The sequence below is a fragment of the Orcinus orca genome, chromosome 14 (genome assembly GCF_937001465.1).
Source record: "Orcinus orca chromosome 14, mOrcOrc1.1, whole genome shotgun sequence".
NCBI lineage: Eukaryota > Metazoa > Chordata > Mammalia > Artiodactyla > Delphinidae > Orcinus > Orcinus orca.
This window is the reverse complement of record NC_064572.1, coordinates 11253287-11274874: the sequence shown is the minus strand read 5'-3', so window position 1 is coordinate 11274874 and position 21588 is coordinate 11253287. Positions and strand designations below refer to the sequence as shown.

Here is a 21588-nt window from a genome sequence, read left to right as displayed (position 1 = left end):
TGCTTACTTTTGGTTTATTTTGCCTTTTTATTGACATTTAGGTGGAAGCTTAGATCATTGATTTTAGATCTGTCTTCTTTTTTAAAATGACATTTAGATTTTCTTAAGTTTTGTTGTAACTGCATCCCACAAATTTTGGTATATTGTATTTTCAGTTAAGAATATATTTTTTTGGAGACTTTTCTCTTTTACCCATGAATTATTTGCAAATGTATTTAGAGATTTTTCTGTTGTCTTTCTGTTATTGCTTTTTCTTTTTTTTTTGGCGGTACGCGGGCCTCTCACTGTTGTGGCCTCTCCCGTTGCGGAGCGCAGGCTCAGCGACCATGGCTCACGGGCCCAGCCGCTCCACAGCATGTGGGATCTTCCCAGACCGGGGCACGAACCCGCGTCCCCTGCATCGGCAGGTGGACTCTCAACCACTGCGCCACCAGGGAAGCCCTCTGTTATTGCTTTTTAATTTAATTCTGTTCTAGTCAAAAGAGCATACTTTGTACAATTTCAACTTTTAAAAAATTGTTAAGGTTTATTTAATGATCTAGGTATGGTTTATTTTGGTGACTATTCCACGTACACTTGAAAAGAGTATGTGTTCTGCTGTCGTTGGGGGGAGTGTTCTATAAATGTCAGTTGTATTCAAGAGCTTCATGGTGTTTTTCAGTTTTGTATTCTTGCTGATTTTAGGATGGTTGAACCCAACTATGATTATGGACTAATCTCTTACTCTAGGGATTATAATGTACATACTTTTTACAGTCAGCTTAGAATTAATATTTTACCACTTAAAATTAACATAGAAATGTTACTACCTTATAGGTCCCTTAACCTCCTCTCCCCCATTTATTACAGATATCTTACATTTACTCTTGTTGAAAATCCTACTGGACAATGTTGTGTTTTTTTGCTGTCAACCATCAAACACATTTTAAAGACTCAAGAGAAGAGTCTGTTGTATTTACTAAGATATTCACAGTTTCTTTTGCTCTTTCATCCCTGCCGTTCCATGTTTTCGTGTGGCGTTGTATACCGTTTGTTCGAAAAATGTCTTTTAATATTGCTTTTGTAGCAAGTTTCTTGGCAATGAATTCTCATGGTTTCCCTTCCTCTGAGAATGTCTTGATTTTGCCTTCTGAGTAATATTTTTGTTGGATATAAAATTCTGGTTTGATGGGTCTTTTCTTTCAGCAATTTAAAAGTGTTCCATTTGCTTCTGGCCTCCATGGTTTCTCAGTAGAACTCTGTAGTCCTTCACATTGTTTTTCCCCCAGGTAATAAGTCGTTTCTCTGTGCTTTCAAGATTGTTTCTTCATTTTCGGTTGTCAGCAGTTTGGCTATACCGTGTCTGATTGCATATTTTATTGATTTGTTTTCAAGCCCACTGATTCTTTTCTCTTGCCTCTCCTTTCTATTAAACCCATCCAGTTGAGTTTTTAAATTTTCAGTTATTGTACGTTCAGTGATAAAAATCTCTGTTTGGTTTTTGTGTATATCTTCTCTTGCTTTCTTGAGACTTTCTGGTTTTCCATTTGTTTCAAGAGTGTGTGTTGATTGACTGTTGAAGCATTTTTTAATAGCTGCTTTAAAGTCTTGGTCAGGTTATTCTTAAATCACCATCATCTTGGTGTTTTCATTCGTAGATTCTTTTCCCATGTGAGATAGGGAATAGCTCACGCTTCATATACCCAGTTATTTTCGATTGTATCCTAGATATTTTGAATATTGTGTTGTGAGACCCTGGATCTTGGTCAGATCCTGAGACAGTGTTGATATTTTTGTGTAGCAGACAGTCAGCCTGGCTTGGTTTAGGCCTCAGTTCCTGATGTTCCGGCTTTTGTGGGTGCTGGTTCCACAGTTTTGTTTTCATGTCCTTTGCAATGCTATCTTGACCTGTGCCCCATGTGTTCCATCTGATGGTCAGGCTGGGACCTGTCCAGTTGTCTGTTAGCTCCGTTCTGAAAGTCTTTGACGTGCTGAATAGTATCACATCCAGGCCTAGCAGTTCAGGGGTGAGCCCAGCACTTCATAAGCCACTTGCTGGGGCCATTTTCCTGAGCGCCTCCCTCTCTGGACTCTCCTAAGTGCTCACCGTCCGGTTCTCTGAGATTCTCCTTTTTCATTCCCTGACCAGAAGGTGGGCGCCCAGTCTGCTGCCCGCTTTCTTGACTGCTCCGCCACCTGGGTCCAGTCTGTAGGAGGACAGGCGCAAACTCACCGCTGTTCAGGGTTACTGCTTTCTGAATCCATCTGCTGCTTTGTGCCTTTCAGAGTCTTCAAATAGCTGTTTTGAATATTCCGTCCAGGTTTTATAGCTGAATTCAGTGAGAGAGGGCAGTGTGTCTTTGTTGCATCTTATCCAGAACTAAAACGCCTAAACGATTTTTAAGATTAATTATAGAGATCCCCATGGTATCAATGACTATTCTATCGTTAGAATTCATTTTTGGTAAGTGATTCATGTATATGCTTAACATAGGTGGGCTTTTACTAGACCGTCGGGTGTACTTTGTACCAAATAAACTTATTTCTCTCATTTTAGTTGCGCATACAGACGAGGTGTTTACTCTCCTTCAGAACTTTGTCATGTCTACCACAGAGAGTGTTTCGGAATTTATTCTCAGAAGACTTACTATGAAGGAACTAAGTAGGGTATGTATGTATTGGAGTAACTTTTCAGTCTTTTCATCAATATTTTGAGTGATTACTGACTGGCAGGCACTGTATTAAGTTGAAAATTAACGTGATAGTTTCTCAAAAAGTGGCCTTTGGGAGCAGAAAAAGATATAAGTTTTAGGGCTTCCCTGGTGGCGCAGTGGTTGAGAGTCAGCCTGCTGATGCAGGGGACGCGGGCTCGTGCCCTGGTCCGGGGGGATCCCACATGCCGCGGAGCGGCTGGGCCCTGCGCGTCCGGAGCCTGTGCTCCGCAACGGGAGAGGCTGGGCAGTGAGAGGCCCGCGTACCGCAAAAAAAAAAAAAAAAAGGGAAAGGTTAATGTGATTTTATCCTTCAGATGGAAAGATTTTTAAAAGTAAACTCATTATATAATAGTTTAAAATTATTTTGAAAAATCTACTCTTTAATACATTAGGTATTAGAATTCCCAATTAAGCACATTTGTTTGGTAGCTAATTAGAGTTTAATAAAAATCTCTTCCCCCATTTTCCTTCCCCTCAGCAGCGTGATGGTCAGTATTTAACAACTGGCTCTTGGGGGAAAAGCCGTGATTTGTAGTGTTTATTAGTTCCTGTGGTTGATTTCAAGCTACCCGCACGGGGCCATGAATCAGGGAGAGATGAACCGTCCCCCTCACTTCACAGAGGAAACAGCAGCCTCAGCCGGCGTCACCCCCGCTTCAGACTGCCCGGTGTCTGCCTCACCCACCCCTGAATCCATCCTCCCTGCCTTCCCTCCCTGACAGGAGAGGAAGGTGGTCTGGACCTCATCCCCTCCCATTTGCTCAGCGACTTTACCCTGTTGGTCAGCCTCTCTCTCTCTTGTATTTCTCACCTCTCCTTTCCTCCTGGATTCTTTCCGTGAGGAAAGAGAGAGGCTGATCAACAGGGTAAAGGAAGGGGTAAGGGTCCCTCATCTAACAAGGACCCTCTCAATTCCGCGTTCCTTCTGGTGCCCTGTTTCCTTCCCTTTGTGAGCTGGTCTGTAAACAGACCCCTCAGCTCCTGTGAGTAGAAGTGGCTCCTTTGTCCTGCACCTGGCGATGCTTTTCAGACCACGTTTCTCTTGACCCCCTCAGCCCCAGTGGACACTGTTGACGCCTCCGCCTTGAGACGCTGGCGTTTATGACATCATCCTCCTGCTGTTTCCCCTCCCTCTGGCCGTTACTCCCACGAATGTCCATTCTCTGCGGTGTAGCCTTGGAAGTCAGAGTTTTTCAGGTTGGCCCGGGCCCCTCCTTTTCTCGTTCTCTCCTGTCTAGGTGACCTCACCGGCATCCCCAGCTTTAGTTATGCCAGGGCCCGTCACATTGCTTTCTACCTCAGACTGACCTTCTGAGGTGAACGCCCATTCAGCGAGTTGCTGTTTGACAACTCAGGTTGAATTTCCCCCATATACGCTATTCAAAACTGAACTCCTTATCGTTCCTGCAGGAGGTTATCTGCCTTCCCCCGCCCCAGGTTCCCTTCTCGGTGGATGTACATGATCCAGCCGGTTTCTTCAAGCCTAAAACTTGGGAATCCTGGCAGCTTTATCCCTCACTCTCACCCCCTGTGTTCAGTCTCGGCACCAAGCCCTGGCATTGTTTCCTTCTCTCTGCGTTGTATCCTAGAGCTCGGCAAAGCGCCTGGCATCTAAGCGTTGCTCGGTAAAAACTGATAACTGAATGAATTTTGTGCTTCCTGTGTGCCACGGAAGCCTGAGGATAGAGGAATTGGCACAGCGATAATAAGCAAGGCTACCACTCAGGGCCAGTTCCTTCAGAATGCTTTCTCTCTTAATTCTTTCAACAAAAACCCTGTGACGGAGAGATACTATCCTCCCCATTTTACAGGTAAGGAATCTGAGGCCCAAAGAGGTTAGGTCTCTTGCAGTAGGTCACAGCTGGTGATGATAGAGCTGGACCGAACCCAGTCTGCCTGTGTCTATGAGTCGAGAAGCCCTGCCTTTAATTCTGTCCCCTTCCCTGCCCCCCATCCAGCTTACTAGCTCTGATATGCCGGGTAAGTTGTTTAACCTCTCTGAACTTCGGAAAGTGGGACAGTGACCATTCCTTGTGAGAATGGAGGATTACAACTGCCTGAAGCAAAGGAAGTGGCAGTGGCAGTTGCTATACTTGTTACTGTGATTATTTATGATGTGTTAGCCTGGGATGCAAGAATTGGTAGAACATAGTTTCTGCCTTCCAGGGTCTCATAATCAAGGTGGGGAGCCAGCTGAGTAAGTCGTGCTGATTGCAGAGTCACCGTCTAAGCACAGAGGAGGACGTGCTTAGCTCTGCCTGGGGAGTTGATGGAAGGCTTCCTGGAAGAGATGACTTCTCCTCTCATCAATGTCGTCTTTCAGTACTTTTAGATAAACTAATTTACTTCCTGCCTAAACTCTCATAGCTTTGTGAAAATCATGAACCTTGCTTGTTAAGTGTTTTATTGTTTCTCTTAGGTTTCAGATCTGGAACGTTGCCATTTGTACCTGATGGTATTAACTGAACTTATAAATCTCCACTTGAAGGTTGGATGGAAAAGAGGCAACCCTATTTGGAGAGTTATTTCTCCTTTGAAGAACGCATCCATTCGGCATCTTCAAGAGATGGATCGTGGACAGGTAATCCTCTTTGCTTCAAGGCTTGTAATTATGTTGAGTAAGGCATACACAGAGTACGTATTTGACTATTGGACGATATTTTGATACATAAAAAGCATCTGCTGAAATTTAATTTTGAAAACAATATCCTTTGTTCATCATATTTGATGAAGATTGGGACTCCTGTCATAATATTAGGTACATAATAAAGGTGTGGTGACTGCAATCGTAAAATCATTTAGATACAGATAGTGGATTTTCACTAGGTCTTTTGCCTGGGTACCAGTAAGGGACATTTTAATGTGTCCAAATTCACCAGTCCAGTGTCCAGAGCCTCCATGCTTGGATTTCTACCTCATTTTCTAGCCCAGTTCACAGCATCTCCCCTTCCTTTCCACAGAGCCCCTATGCTGCAGTCACGCTAGGCCACCATAGGGAGCTTCACAGATCACAGCACATGCCATATCCTGCCTCATCTGGGCTTTCATTGTGTCTCGTCCTTCCACTGAGAACGCCCTCCCCTCAACATACACTTGTCAGTATCTGGTGCATCCTTTTCGTCCCAGCTCAAGTTACATTTTCTCTTAAATGAAATTTGATCAGTGTCTCATTCTTTTCTTCATTTACCTGTTGCTCTTTATGCCTCCATTTTTGTATTTTTTTCCATCTTACTTGTTTTTGGAATAATTTATGTATATATGTCTTCTCCACTAGATTTTAGTACCTAGAGGCATTTCTGAAACATGATATAATAAGGCATAGTGGTTTTGAGCACAGGCTTTGGAGTTAGACTTCCTGGTTCTGAATCCTGGCTTTATCTTTACTGGCTGTGTGACCTTGGGGAACTTACTTAACCTCTCTGTGCTTCATTTACTGCACCTGCGAAATAAGGGTTATAAGGTTGATGTGAGAATTAAAGCAAGCATGGTAAACCTTTAGAACAGTACCTGGCACATAGAGAGTCCTCAGTAAATGTTAGCTGTTTTCACTTAACACACACGGTAAGGGTTTTAAAAATTTGAGCGGAATCATAGTCTAGTCTGGGCTGCTAATTAAAATAGCTACTTGATTGCTTTAATAATCTAATTTTTAAAGTAGTTTTCGAGAACTGTATTAAAAGAAAATTATAAGGAGAACTGATGAATATTTCAGCATCCTGTCTACTGCATATTAGTGTATTAGTGTTACAAAAAGACATTGTGAGTTTTGAATGTAGACCAGAATTGTGAACCATACCACAGTGATTTTTAAAGACTGGCTTACTCTCTTTACTAATTCACTGAATTCCTTTAAGGTTAATAGGGAACGTATTGGCTCAAAAGTAGCCCTGAATTTTATTTCCTGTATTGGCAGTGTTGCTAAGTAAAATTCATCTGCAGAGATACTTGATTTTCTGTGGTGGTGGTGAGGGAAGGTATGAAATAAGTAGTAGAAGGTTCCTTTCTGGAGAGATGTTACTGGTGGGCGGTATTTGGGAGAACTGCTTTGGTCTCTCAGGGAAGTATTTTCCCTATCTAGGTTCTTACCTGCACTCCTGGCTTCTTGGTTGAGATTACTGACTTCCTCTCTGTAAGAACAAAGCCAGGCTCTCTTGGTTTCCTCCTTTCTGCTGCTACCTGTAGAGTTCCAAGTGCTTTACGTGAAATAACCGATTTATTTAATCTTCACAATAATCCTGTGAAGTAGATTCTGTTACTGTCCCCATCTTACAGACGAGTAAACCAGGGTGTGGTGTGTCCACAGTCAGCTGGTGGTAAGTGCAGAGCCAGGGTCCAGACCTAGGCCATGTGGTTCGAGTCCAGCTCTTAACTGCTGTGCTGTGTCACCAGAAGCAGCGTGCAGCCGACTGAAGGAGTTGTTTATATATATGCCAGGAGTCTTTTTTTTTTTTTTTAAGTCTACTTTAGCCAAACAGTTGAAATAAGACTCACCCATAGGAACTTTGTATCCAAGTTGTCTCGTAGTCTGAATCGCTGAATTTTTATTGCCACTTTGTTTGCCACCAGTCTGTACAGAAATGGTAAAGAGTGACGTACATTGGATTTCCTTTTATTTCCTCTGATATTCAGTAGCAGGCACAAAGAGGGGAAGGAGGGCGTGAGATTCCCATAGACTGGGAGCTCAGGTCCTTATTGGTTAGGATTTGCTTATGTTCAGTAAAAGATTGTCCCATTTGCTCCCCAGGAACCGACACTGGGTAGACAGATTCAGAGAGTCGTCAGTATGGCTGCCTTGGCCATGGTGTGTGAGGCCATTGACCAGAAGCCAGAGCTACAGCTGGACTCTCGGGATGCGGGAGCCACGGAAAGGTTCCTCTCCTCTCTCCAGCTCAATCAGACGCTGCAGAAGCCCCACGCAGAGGAGGACAGCAGGTGTGTTCACCCCTTGGAGAGAAGCATATACGTGAAAGGCATCTTTTTTGCTCGTGTTTAAAAATCCATTTTTGTTTGAGTCATTGAGATAATTAGTGACTGCTCAACCTTACGTAAAGGGTCATGGAAGCTTCGAGATGAGGCTTCATTCAGGATGATAACATATCATCAAATTATTCATCCCTGTTACTGGAAACCCATTAACTTTTCTGCATTTAGTTTTCAGTGAATCATTTAAAGTGAGTGCAGGTACCTACTTTCAGTGTAGTTAGGAAATTGAGGTTTGTGTTGTTTCCTCGTTTATTGGTAGACAGGATATTTAATAATGACTGTTTCATTTCTCCCCTTGTAAGGGTAGTGTACTACCACACGCAAAAGAAATTGAGACAGACTCCAAGAAGGATGGGGTAGTGACTTTATTTTTTGTCTCAGTTTTTTTGAAGAGTCATCATCTTCCCAAGGATGGGGGAAGATAGTTGCACAATATATTCACGATCAGTGGGTCTGCCTCTCTTTCTTGTTGAAAAAATATCACACCCTTATACCAGCCTCAGAGGACGAAATTCTGGAACCCATTCTACCTGCTGTTCAAATGCCAATGAGGACTTTGCAGTCGGCACTAGAAGCCCTCACAATTCTTCCTTCTGATCAAGTTTTACCTGTGTTCCACTGCATGAAAATTCTGGTTCCCAAGGTAAGATACGGTGAGACCGGAATTAAAGAATAACCATAAGAACAGACCATCAGTTTCTGAAATTGTGATAATTACGTATTTCTTTTTTTTTTTTTTTCCCCTACCAGCTTCTGACCTCCTCTGAATCTCTCTGCATAGTGTCTTTTGACATGGCTTGGAAAACCATAGCTTCTTTAAGCAACACTCAGCTGATATTCTGGTCTAACTTAAAAGCTTTTGTTCAGCTTGTTTTTGATCCCAAAGTTCTTACCATTGCTGCCAAAACCAAGGGCCAGGCCTATCTCAGAATCAAAGAGGTAACTTTTTCTAAAATTGGGGCTAAAAAACATGAAGCATAAGATGTGGCATCTTAACCATTTTTAAGTGTACTGTCCAGTAGTCTTAACTATATTTACATAATTGTGAAAGACCCCCAGAACTCTTTCATCTTGTGGAACTGAAGCTCTGTCCCCATTAAGCAGCTCCCCTTTCCCCACCCCGCCTTCCAGCCCCTGGCAAGCACCGTTCTACTTCATTTCTGTGAATCTGATGATTTTAGAAAAAAGAGGGAACTCTTCGTTTTCGTTCTAATTTGTGTGACCTGTAGCACATGAAGAAGAAGAGAGGTATATTTGTAATTACATATGAGATTTGTTGTTATTTATTTATTCAGTCAGTAAATATTTTGAACCTTCTTCAGGGTCATGAGTAAGAACAAAATCTGCTAGATGTAAAGGAGCAGGTGCACAGCGGTAGCCCATGAACCACATCTGCCTTACAAACATATTTGGTTCATATAATCAAATTGAAATCTTTTGAATTAGTTGCCAGCTTTTAAGGATTGGGAACCTTGCATGAAAATCTGTATTTCCTCTTCTCTTGGAAAATTGTATGATCTGGTAACGCTGGTCATTCCTGCGTGACAGCGGTGTCCCGGCGGTCACTCGTCCCTGGCCCATCCAGGTGGGGCACACCCTTTCTGTTGCTCCACTCCAGACCGTGGCTTGATTTCTCCTGGACCCTGAGGGCAAACGTCACGTGCCATTTGTCAGTGCATCTGTGCGGTTGCTTTTCTTGTTCAAGGAAATATTTCTCTGGATATAACCTATCCAAAGGTCTTTCTGGTTTCTGGAGGCATTTGTGCTTACAGTCACTGATACGTAGTAGGGAACATAAGGTGATGGAATTACATCATGCCTCAGATTCACATATACTCCTTATCCAAAGGGGCAGATGGAAAATAAATCCATGTATTACCCTGCTGTCTCTGCGTCCTTTCCTGACCCACGGTACACACTGAGAGAGGGGGGCCTCTTTTGTTTTGAGGAAAGGGAGGCCCCTGGCAAGTGCAAAGAAAACTGAAAATGTCAAGGGTGAGGCGTTTTTTCTCCCTTTCATTCCCTATCACTGTGGGCAGTTGTTCCTCTGGGATAGTTCTGGGTGAATATCAGTATCAGTAAAATTTTATTTATTTTTAGTATTAAATGAAACTTAGCATTCTGTGATTGGTTCGCATCGTGCAAACAGTGAAGCGTTTTTAATTTTTTAGACTCTATTTATGGTTATGTTGAAACTATCATTTGAAGGCATTCAAGTAACAGTTTTTAGCAACATGAATTTTTTTTCTCTTTTTTGAAAAAACTTAATTGGTCAAAGGATAAAGGAACTATTGTATTTCATTCCAGATTATGTACAGGATAATTGAAATGTCTGCTATAAAAACTGGAGTCTTCAATATATTGATCAGTTATTGCTGCAAATCTTGGATCGTTTCTGCTTCAAATGTGTCTTTATCTACTGCTAAAAATTACAGCGAACTTGTCCTTGAGGCGTGTATATTTGGAACGGTGTTTCGGCGTGATCAAAGGTAAAAGATGCCATTATTTCAGCCTCACCTAACTTATATTAAGTGTCTATTTGGGTAGAATTGTGTCTTTATTTTAAGGCTTTCAGTTAGAAGAATATTGATTTTTAATTTGGGACTTTAATTTTTTTCTTCTAAAACTTGTTGTTCTTTGTCACATGTGTTTTATGGAAAGACTTATTCAGGATGTACAGACCTTCATAGAAAATCTTGGGCATGAGTGTGCAGCGAACACAGTTATTGAAAAGTAAGTATGGTGGGTCCTCCATATCTTGATATAAATGCGGCATTCAAAACATAACATCATATGAGAAACATTCTGTATAAGATACTGCATGAGCCTTCCAAATTGTGTTAGAAATTATATTGCCTTGCTAATATATTTTCTTCAGATCTGTCACTATTTACTGAAATATGATAAACTTTAAAAAAATTTAGTGTGGTGCTTCCCTGGTGGCGCAGTGGTTGAGAGTCCGCCTGCCGATGCAGGGGACATGGGTTCATGCCCCGGTCCGGGAAGATCCTACATGCCGCGGAGCGGCTGGGCCCGTGAGCCATGGCCGCTGAGCCTGTGCGTCGGGAGCCTGTGCTCCGCAACGGGAGAGGCCACAGCAGTGAGAGGCCCGCGTACCACAAAAAAAAAAAAAAAAATTTAGTGCCAAGTCCAGCATAAATAAGGAAATAACTGTGGGGAATATGCACTCCCTATCCCTCTTCTTTATTTGGGTGGAGGGGTGATCATCAGTGCACATAGTTTATTTTTTTTTTGGCTAAAATCCACTATTTAACAAGTCACTATGCTCACGCAAAAATAAAATTACTGTTGGAATAGGCCCTAAAGTTTTGATGTCTGGGATAAGCCTATTCTTATCTAACCGCTGAAATAATTTTTTTGGAGCTTTTTAAAAAGTTTTTATTTTCTCACATAATTTTCAAAACTTTGTGCATAGGTGTTTATGAAGAAGATAATAAATTGTGTTGTCATGATTCACTTTGATTCTAGAGTTTAGGACAACAAATGACAATTGTGTACAGTTACCACAAAGTTTATTATTCTAAGAGTCATAGCTATGTTTTAAATCTGCCACTCTTCATTAAATATATACATTTTTCATTGTTAATTATTTTAATTAATTTTTTGTTTTCTTGGCTGGTTATAGTATAACAATAAGTGAAATTTATTTAGTTGACGTTTCCAGAATATTCTGATTTCTACTAGACAGATATTGTTAAATTAAAATGACATTTATTCACATTATAGTCATTTTAACGAACCTGGAAATAATTAACAATTTCAGTGAATTTATTTTTCCCCGTTTGGATACTGAAAATGCTGGGACGCTCAGCACATACAGTGAGTGCTCTCTGAGTTTGCCCTTCACTTAGAGATGGGCACTTAGAGTGCACAGTGACGACAGCATCGAGGTGTTGGTGTGTGTTCTTGCCCCTGAGCAGGAGGTGTCTGTGGTCCTCTTCCAGGAACAGTGCCATGAGCCGTGATCTGTTTTGTCCACAGATAAGGTATTATTGACCCAGTATCAGTAGCGTGTGCCTTGTTTTTCCAGAAGTCTGGGTGAACTTGTGCTCATTCAGACTTTGTGTACAGGATCTCCTGTTGATGTATTCGTTACCGTCCACTGTCTATCCTGATTTAAAATGCATTGTCAGGGGAGGGGGAAGGGTGAGCTGTGACAAAGCGAGAGAGTGGCATAGACACATATACACTACCAAACGTAAAACAGATAGCTAGTGGGAAGCAGCCGCATAGCACAGGGAGATCAGCTGGGTGCTTTGTGACCACCTAGAGGGGTGGGATAGGGAGGGAGACGCAAGAGGGAAGAGATATGGGAACATATGTATATGTGTAACTGATTCACTTTGTTATAAAGCAGAAACTAACACACCATTGTAAAGCAATTATACTCCAATAAAGATGTAAAAACATAATAATAAAATGCATTGTCATTAAATATGAAGCTACTTAATTTTAGAAAACTTTGGAAGGTTTTGATATTTTGAAATTAATATCTAATGTATTTTTTAATTTTGAAAATGTATTAACATAATCTATCATTTTATATTTTTTAGTACTAAAAGAGAGGACCATTACGTGAGAATTTGTGCTGTCAAATTCCTGTGTTTATTAGATGACTCAAATATGTCTCATAAGTTGTTTATGGAAGATCTTGCAATCAAGCTATTAGAAAAAGTAAATATGCTTTATTTTACCTTAAAGTATCTTAACTTAGCAGTTCAAGCACTCGCAGTGACGTACCAGAAGTAAACCCGCCAGTTGGCTGAACTTAGACAGCACAGACCGTGAAAGCCGGGGAGAGCGCTGCTAACGTAGGAGGACTCTGTGCTGCCGTTGCCTTGTGTCTGGTGATGGCACTGTCCGTTTACTGAGGTGCCCCTGTCTCAGTGGTGTTTATATCAAATTGCAGGTTCCATTATTCCAAACTTACGCCATCGAGGGGCATTGTATTCCCTTGCTAATATATATTCTTCAGATCTGTCACTATTTACTAAAATACGATAAACTTAAAAACATTTTTAGTGCAAAGTCCACCCCTGTGACCCCATGTCTCCCCCTTAACTGGGCACAAGGAAGGAGAAGTATATTTTCAGGTACTTTTTTTACTACGTAAATTTGTATGGTTCCTTTTCTAATTTTAAAAGCAGATAAGTTTAGACTTCCTGGTGGTCCAGTGGTTAAGACTCCGCGCTTCCAATGCAGGGGGCATGGGTTCGATCCCTGGTCAGGGAACTAAGATCCCACATGCTGCACGGCGTGGCCCAGAAATAAAAATAAATAAATTAATTAAATAAGAATAATAAAACTTTTTTTTTAAAAAAAAGATAAGTTAAACAAAAGAACGAAATTCATTGTTTTGAAAGGAAACTTGGGAAAAGTATCATAAGAAAGTGTCTTTCTTATCCTTCTGCCTTTCAGAGTATAACAGGCTCCTATGCCCAGTTTATACTTTTTAAACTTGAAGTTGTCACTGATTTTATTTTCATTAATCACGAATTCAGTAGGTAATTTCATATTGGTCCCACCCTCTCCCCCCCCAAGGATGAATTGGTGTCCAAGTCAAGAACTCGATACTATGTGAATTCTCAACAACATAGAGTGAAAAACCGAATATGGCAGACTCTGCTTGTACTTTTCCCCAGATTCGATCAGGTATGACATTTATTCCATTCGTACCTTTAAGCATAATGTTTTCATATGAATAAACTATGTCGTCGAAATTGTCATGTGCTACTTTAAAATTGAGAAAGTCGTCTGCTTAAAATCTATACTTTAGTTCTTAAAATTGAAGTTTATTCAGAAGTTTTTTTAATAGAATACTAAGGCAATTAGGTGTTGTAGAAATAAATTGGAAACTGATTTACATGGCCCCATTTAATATATTTTTCCCCTCAGTATTTTATTGTAATGTTTTAACTGTTTAAAGACTCATATGCCACGATGAAACTTTAAGCTGTTTTTTTAATAGTGATTATTTCTTAATTAAAATTAGTAACCATTTTCAAAGTTGATAAGGAACAGATTTTAATTTTTCCCACCACAGAAGAGAAATCACTATGGGACATGATAGAGACTAGTGCTGCTAAGGTGGTAGTCATAATGCGACATATAAATGTATCATCACAAAGTGAGAGAGTGGCACTGAGATATATACACTATCAAACGTAAAATAGATAGCTAGTGGGAAGCAGCTGCATAGCACAGGGAGATCAGCTCGGTGCTTTGTGACCACCTAGAGGGGTGGGATAGGGAGGGTGGGAGGGAGACGCAAGAGGGAAGAGATATGGGGACATAGGTATATGTATAGCTGATTCACTTTGGTATAAAGCAGAAACTAACACACCATTGTAAAGCAATTATACCCCAATAAAGATGTTTAAAAAATAAATAAATTATCATCACATCATGTTGTACACCTAAACTTATACATTATATGTCAGTGATATCGCAATAAAAATACATTTTTTTAAATTAATAACCATAACAGTTTAATTTGTGTGCTTTATTTTTCTCAGAATTTCTTGAATAGAATTACTGACAAGATTTTCCAGGCTGGTTTCATCAATAATCAAGCATCCATAAAATATTTTATAGAATGGATTATTATATTGATTCTTCATAAATTCCCTCAATTTCTTCCGAAGTTCTGGGACTGTTTTTCTTACGTAAGTAAAGGAGATTTTTCATAATTTTTTTTAATGAAGAAAAGATCTTAGCTATGCTGGGAGATTGTTTCACTTTAATAGTTTTCTGGCTGTCAGTTGCCCTGCCCCTGATGTACTGATACCCTAAATTGTGTTTTGCAGGATTTGAATTAATTTAGACAGAGACAGAAAGCCCTGGCGTTTATCTTGAGTATAGCATAATTTTTATTTGAGAGTTCTTCTGTTCCAACAAAACAAAGATGGAAAAGGTTTCTGTTGTTAAGGAGTAAGGGAAATAGGCGCCTTCTATATTTTTATTTACCAAGCAAAGTCTTTGTTTGATCTTAGAGATAAGAATGCTGAGGAATTGGGGACTTCCCTGGTGGTCCAGTGGTTAAGACTCCGTGCTTCCAATGCAGGGGTGCAGGTTCGATCCCTGGTTGGGGAACGAAGATCCCACATGCTGCAGAGTGCAGCCAAAAAGTAAAAAAAACAAAAAACAAAAAAAAGAATGATGAGGAATTAAATGCATTCCTTACATTTTAAAGAATTTCTTAGTAGGGAAATTTCAAATATAACCAAAGCAGAGAGAGTAGAAGGGAGCCCCTACCACCCAGCCAAAAGCAAGTGTCAGTTCATTTCCATTCTTACTCCTCTGTACCCTCACGCACACCTCTGACACCTCATCCCCAACATTCTTAAATCTTGAAAATCATTTGTAAGGCATCGATACTAAGATTAGTGATGGAGTTTGCAGTTGCGGGCTTCCTGACAAATAGCAAGTTGTTTCTAAACATCAGTTCTAAATCCTTGCCTCGAGTATTTTCTGCTGGTTCCCAAGTTCATCCTTCCCTTTCTGGGTAAATGACCTTGCCTTCTGTGTGCGAAAAGCATCTCTTTCTGTTTCTTCCTTTCTGTTTCAGGGGGAGAAACTGTTGTTCTCTCTTGCTCATCTGTAGCTGTGTCCTTATGTGCCCTGAGCTCTTCACTCTTATTCTGTTGACTTTTGCTCCCCCTGCCGTCATCCTAGTGTCTTCTTTTCCTTCTATTAAACTTCGAGAGTGAGTATCTTTGCCTTTCTCTCTTGCTCTTCTTAAACCACTGGGCTCTGCCGCATCTTCAGAAGTCGCACGTTGAGGGCTTCATGTGCAGCTACAAACAGCCTTGTCTTTTTCTTCCTCTTCCTTACTGCCGTGCAGCCTTTCTCGTTGACTGTTGCTTTTCTTCTCCAGCTGACTGTACACTGTGGTGGTCCCTTCTCCAGTCCCTTGTCCTTCTCTTTCTATACTCCCTGTCTCTGCTGGTTCGCTGCATCCCAGCCACCTCCTAGGCCCTCTAACATAATCACTTCAAACTTCATCCTGTATAACACGAAATTGATGAGCGTGTCTTTGCCTGAAACCCCTGACACACACACACACACACACACACTCACACTCACACTCACACTCACTCACTCACTGTCCCAGGCTCCTCTCCTGAAACCTGGCTGTTACGATAAGCATGGCGGCATCATCTTCAACAATGATCCTGAAAAGTAGGTCAGAATTTTTACATTTTACTTAGTGAAAAAACTGAAGTCCAGAGAGATTAAGTAACTTGTCACACCACTAAGAAATGACAAAGCTCTAATTCAGGTGTCTGTTTCCTTTCAGAAGCCGCGTTCGTCTTCACTGTTCCAAGGTTCCTCTCCTGGCTTTCCTTCTTCTCTTCATGCCCATAGAATTAAGAAACATACTTTGACATTTTTTCCTTGCATTGCTTCTCAGACCTGTTGCTTTATTAATCTCGTTTGATGTGTCTGCTCTCAAGCGGGTGGGCGCTGCCTCAGAAATTCTCACGGAAGGCCCCTGGCTCTGGTGTGCTTCCAGCCCCCCCGACTCTCCTGTCCCTGGTCAAGCCACCAGTTCCGTCCCGTTTCTCCACTCTGCTCAGTCTCTCAATTTTCCATAAAGAGCTCTCAGAGCTGGTATATTCTCTTCACATCTTTTCCTCGTGGACATCAGGGTTTTTCACTGTAAGCAAGTAAAACGTTGGCTGATTGAATCAAAGGGATGGAAAACAGACAGCGGAGATGGGGGAAGTGAGGTAGCCCAGAAAGCTGCAGAATCCAGCTTGGAAAATAGGCAGGAACAAGGTGGGGCTCAGTGGTTTCCAGAACTGCTGTAGCCACAGGCGTGCCGTAGAGCAGGTCCACCAGGGACATTGCTTCACCCCACTGCACGCCTGGCACCATCGCGGCACTGCTGCAGCCTTGGCCAGCCGTCCGCCTGCCGCCTGCCGCCTGCAGGGAGTGGGTTCTCTGTGGGCTCTGCCTCTCTGGGTAAACAGTTCTCAACCCAGCATTCAGGGCAGGCGTCTCCGGATCCAGGTCAGGTGACTTCTCTTAGCTGCAGGGAGGCTGGGAAAATGAATGTCTGGCATTTCCAGCTTCTCACAAGACCTATAAGGTGAGAATTCCCTGAACTGGGAAGGGGATTCAGAAGAGATACCCGCAAACAGGCAGTGTCCACTACACCCTTTTCCTCCTTTATTTGAAGCAGGTGACCTTAGCTTTTATGTTTCCGAGAAAGTGGCAGTCATCGCATAGGAATACCTTTACCTTCTCAAGAGCAGTCACGCAAATAAATATATAGGGTTGGCCGAGAAGTTCATTCAGGTTTTGCTGTAACATCTTCTGGAAAAACCCGAACGAACTTTTCGGCCAACCCAATACCTTGTCCATATCCACCCAAGACTGCTTCCCTCCTATATCATCAAGGACCTGCATCTGCTGTTGGGGTAATTCCTCTGCTTGTTCTCCGGCTTATCTTCCTGTCTGCCTTCTCGGGAACCTTAGCCCTCGGTCTCTCTCCTATACCTAGTGTCCCCTTCTTAACCAGGTGGTTTCTCATCCATTGTTATGGGTATTTACACTGAGCTGCTCCTATAGAGGACGCCTGTAATCACCTATCTCCCTACCCTGTCAGAGCCAGACTTGATGAAAGAAGTGTGTGTATGCCACAGTTTCGGGGTTTTCATGTTCTCTTTGCCCACAGTTCAGTCCAGCGGACCCACCTCCAGCTTGGTCACTTCTCAGATGACCCTTCGCCAGGGTCGGTGGTCAGCCTCCTGCTTCCCCCCATCCGTCTATGCTGCAGACGACCTCCTTGTTCCTGGTTCAGTAACACTTCCCTGGTTCCCCCTGCCCCTGTGTTTCCTCTTTTCTGTGTCCTTTCTGGGCATTCCCTTCCCTGCCCAGCTGTTAAATGTTAGTGCCTCTCAAGGCTGGGCCGCCGCCTTTCCTTAATTTCTCCTTGTTTTATAGTCAGTTTTATCTGGGTCATGGATTCACTTATTATCTGATGTGAATGACCCAATAATTTCTCTCTGTCTTCCAGCCATCTTCCCCTAAGTGCCCCATCAGGCTGACTGCAGCCACGCCCGGCCTGGCCACGTTTGATGGAGCACAGCCATGCCCGTTCATATATCAGTACCTATCGTTCATGGCTGTGTTTGAGCTAAAAGGACAGAGTCGAGTGTTTGCAGCAGACTGTATGGACCTCAGAGCTGTATTTTTATTCACTGTTTGGTCCTTTACAGAAAGCTTTGCTGACCCCCGCTGTGGACATTCTTCTTGAATGTTTATAAATCATCTAAAACTTGGATGTCTGACACCAGGTGCCTTATATTTGCCCCAGACTTGATCTTTTTCTACTATTGTAAACAGCACCACCGTCTGTACAGCTGCACAAAGCAGGGAACTCAGCGCTTTTCCTGACTCTGGACCAGATCCTGTCGCTCTTACCTCCCGAGTGTTTCTCAGTCACCATCTCCCGTCTCTGCGTTTGGCCTTGGTCCAGGCTGCATCGTCCACTGCACTGCTCCTCTCGGTGGACCACCTGCGTCCCCTCTTCCTCCCTTTCAATCTCCTCTCCACACCGAGGCCAGAGCAGGTTCTTCAAAATGAAAATGTGATCAGGTCGTCCACTTTCAGCCGTGTGTGGCCTGCAGGTCTCACGTGGCCTATGCCCTCTTCCCCGTCCAGTCCGTGTGCCCCACGTTCCCGCCTCTGCAGTCGAGTCATGGATGCATGCATGGGCTCAGTTTTCTGTTGCTGGAACATTCCAAAGGCCAGGGGTGTGAACAACACTCTGCTATTTTTCCTGCTTCTGGATTGACAGGACCAGGCTGGGCTGTTGTGCATGTGGTGTCCACTGGGCTGGGACCTGCAAACGACTTCTTCGGCCACGTGCTTATCACCTTGGCTGCAGTAGTGGGGACAGCCGCGGGGCCGGGCACCACTGGTTCTGCAGCTGTGTGTGTGGTCGCTCAGGGTGCCGAGGACGAGCGTTCCAGGAGGACGCGCCCTGGTGAACCCGCACGTTCCCAGCCTCTGATCGCGTGCTGCTTATTGGCCAGGGCAGATGGTGTGACCAAGCCCCCCCGGGGGCGGGGCCCGCCTTAGGGCCTGCTTACTGGACAGCTTGCTTCATCGGGGCCCCCATGTGGCCGAGTACCGCCCTGACCTTTTCTGTTCTTTTTCCTCGCCTGCATAAATAACTGCTGCTCTTCCTTCAGATCGCAGTTCATGTGTCGTTTGTGTCATTTGTGTCATTTTTTTTTTTTTTCCCCCTGTACTCAGGCCTCTCACCGTTGCGGCCTCTCCCGTCGCGGAGCACAGGCTCTGGACGCGCAGGCTCAGCGGCCATGGCTCACGGGCCCAGCCGCCCCGCAGCACGCGGGATCCTCCCAGACCGGGGCACGAACCCGTGTCCCCTGCATCGGCAGGCGGACTCCCAACCACTGCGCCACCAGGGAAGCCCAATTTATGTCATTTCTTAAAGGAAGTTACCTCCCTTAGTTTAGACCCCCTTAGTGTGGGTTTTTGTAGCACGTAAATATTCTTTTTATAATGGGAATTTTAACTTACTGTCTGGTTTGATTTTCTTTCCATTAGACCATAAGCTCCAGGAAGGCAGGAATCTTATCTATTTTTGTTTTCCTCTGTTTCTGCCACAGTAACTGGTCCATGGAAGACAGTCAGTAACTAACTACTAGTTACATAAAGGAATTAATCATCTGATTCGCCTTTTGGAACACTTTCTGAACTGTGGTGTCTGTAGTCTCTTTCCAGTCTACCCGGTGTCCGTCAGTTTGTCATCATTAAAATGATGTGTAATTCCAAGTCACTATCATTGGGAAGGTTTCCGAATTCCAGTTGAACACTCTTATAAGTAGCGTTTCATTGAGGGTTCTGTTTTTTTTTTTTTTTTTTGGCGGTACGCGGGCCTCTGACCGTTGTGGCCTCTCCCGCTGCGGAGCACAGGCTCCGTTCGCGCAGGCTCAGCGGCCATGGCTCACGGGCCCAGCCGCTCCGCGGCACGTGGGACCCTTCCGGACCGGGGCACGAACCCGCGTACCCTGCATCGGCAGGCGGACCCCCAACCACAGCGCCACCAGGGCAGCCCTCTTGAGGCTCTTTTTAAGCAGCTGCAGGGCCCCATTTAACCTCTGCTGCTCCCCTCCGCACGGGGGCCTTTGCTTCCCGCTTGCCTGTCTTGGTTCGTCTTGGTCATCTTCACCTGTTCCCCCGCCTACCCCCGCTTTCTCCAGCCAGCCCTTCTCTCCGTGCAGTGAGCTCACTCTGGTCTCCCCCAGGTACTCCTCGCCTGAGTGGTTAGCGGCCGTGTGTGGATGAGTGTTGTGCCTGCGGGCATTTGACTCTGGAACGTTCCTGTGCTTTCTCGCTTTTCCTCCTCTCCTCCCACCCAGGCCGTGGCTGCGTTGGGGAAGAGCCGGCCTCATGGCCCGGGCCCCAAGCATCCAGCCCGGTGCCTTGATGTGCACGGGCTCGCGGCAGCCTTGAGTGACTGTTTCGTGTATCTGATTTATTTTCAGGCCGAAGAAAACCTTAAAACAAGCATTTGTACGTTTTTATCAGTTTTGTCGCATTTGGACATCATTACTGAAAATATTCCAGAGAAGGTAGGTTATATTGTTTATGAGAAGAGTTCAGACTTGACTATCAAAATAGAACTTATACATTTGCTAACTGTTCTCATTTAGAGTAGTCCTTGTGTTTTGCAGTTTCTCCCCTTCCCTTCCACTCCCCTCCTAATGGCATATGCACTTAGACACAAATGCACAATAAGGTGTTACCCACGGGCACACACACACTGAGATAACGCCTGAGCCCATGTTAAATCTCTAGACAAATCAATGGGCAACTTTTAATGATAGGATGCTTAACTTTATGCAAGTATTTACGTAAGATTATTTAAATAAGACTTCCCTTATTGCATTTAACTGTTCCTTGGCTGGCAGAGTTATTTAACAAATGCTTGTACAAAGAAACTCATGGTCAGAGTATTAAAAGCCATTGTGTTATTGAAGGTTTATATAAAATGACTGTCATTATTCAGAGTGTGAAAGGCAGTTCTTCATCTTTCTCAGGTTTAAAGCATCTTCCCTAGATAAGTAGAGATCTTAGCTAATTCTGGTTAATCACTATGGCAACTGTGGAGAATTCAGGAAAACCTGCTGGTAAAGATTTAGAGCAAGATTCTATATTATTGAATCTATATAGAGTGTACTTATATGTTGTAAATTCTGGGAGAAACTTAACACAGTCGACCCTCGGTCAACACAGGCGTTGGGAGTACCGACCCTCTGCGCAGTGGGAAATCCACATGTAACTTTACAGTCACCGTAATACAAGGTTCCTCATCTGTATCTGTGGATTCAACCACCCGAGGATCCTGTAGCACTGTAGTACGTCTTTAGTGGAAAAAAAATCCACGTATAAGTGGACCTGCACAGTTCAAACCCCTGTTGTTCAATGGTCAGCTGTCTGAAAGAAATGTTTAGTGTTGAAAGTGAGGCAAAAATATTGGGGGGATAGGTTTCCTAGAACTTTTCAAAGTGTTGTCTTTAAGCACAGTAACAATCCGATTTCGTTGTTAACCTATTTCATCAATCCTAAGAACAGGTCTTTCTTCCCACCACATTTTAACCTCAAAAACCATGATAATATCTTAAAATTGATGGTGTGTTACAGTGTCTGTCAGCCAGATGGCAGTGTGTTAGTTATAGTTATGTGAAAACTTGTGTTAACACCTTCCGGTAAGAGTTACGAAAGCTGTAGCATCAGGTAATAGCAGTTGTTATCTTTCTGTTTTAAATATGTGCAGGGAAGAGATTTGCTTACAATCTGTTGAGAGAAGTAAGATAGACAGGAAACTGTACTATTGCAGGGCTCTTAGCTT

At 43.2% G+C, this 21588-nt stretch overlaps 1 protein-coding gene across 3 annotated transcripts in view; it reads left to right on the top strand.

Moving 5' to 3' along the window:
* TARBP1 (TAR (HIV-1) RNA binding protein 1) overlaps window positions 1-21588 on the top strand; it is a 65698-nt gene that overhangs the window by 34690 nt on the left and 9420 nt on the right. For all 3 annotated transcript variants that reach the window (XR_007471238.1, XM_033431258.2, XM_049696869.1), the window contains exons 13-23: window positions 2537-2646; window positions 5113-5274; window positions 7438-7625; window positions 8058-8319; window positions 8427-8615; window positions 9984-10165; window positions 10338-10409; window positions 12251-12371; window positions 13239-13349; window positions 14213-14362; window positions 20222-20308. Coding sequence is in view for 2 of the 3 variants with exons in the window: in XM_033431258.2 (XP_033287149.2) it covers window positions 2537-2646; window positions 5113-5274; window positions 7438-7625; window positions 8058-8319; window positions 8427-8615; window positions 9984-10165; window positions 10338-10409; window positions 12251-12371; window positions 13239-13349; window positions 14213-14362; window positions 20222-20308 (1634 nt within the window). In the remaining variant the exon portion in view is untranslated. The remainder of the gene's footprint in view (window positions 1-2536; window positions 2647-5112; window positions 5275-7437; window positions 7626-8057; window positions 8320-8426; window positions 8616-9983; window positions 10166-10337; window positions 10410-12250; window positions 12372-13238; window positions 13350-14212; window positions 14363-20221; window positions 20309-21588) is intronic.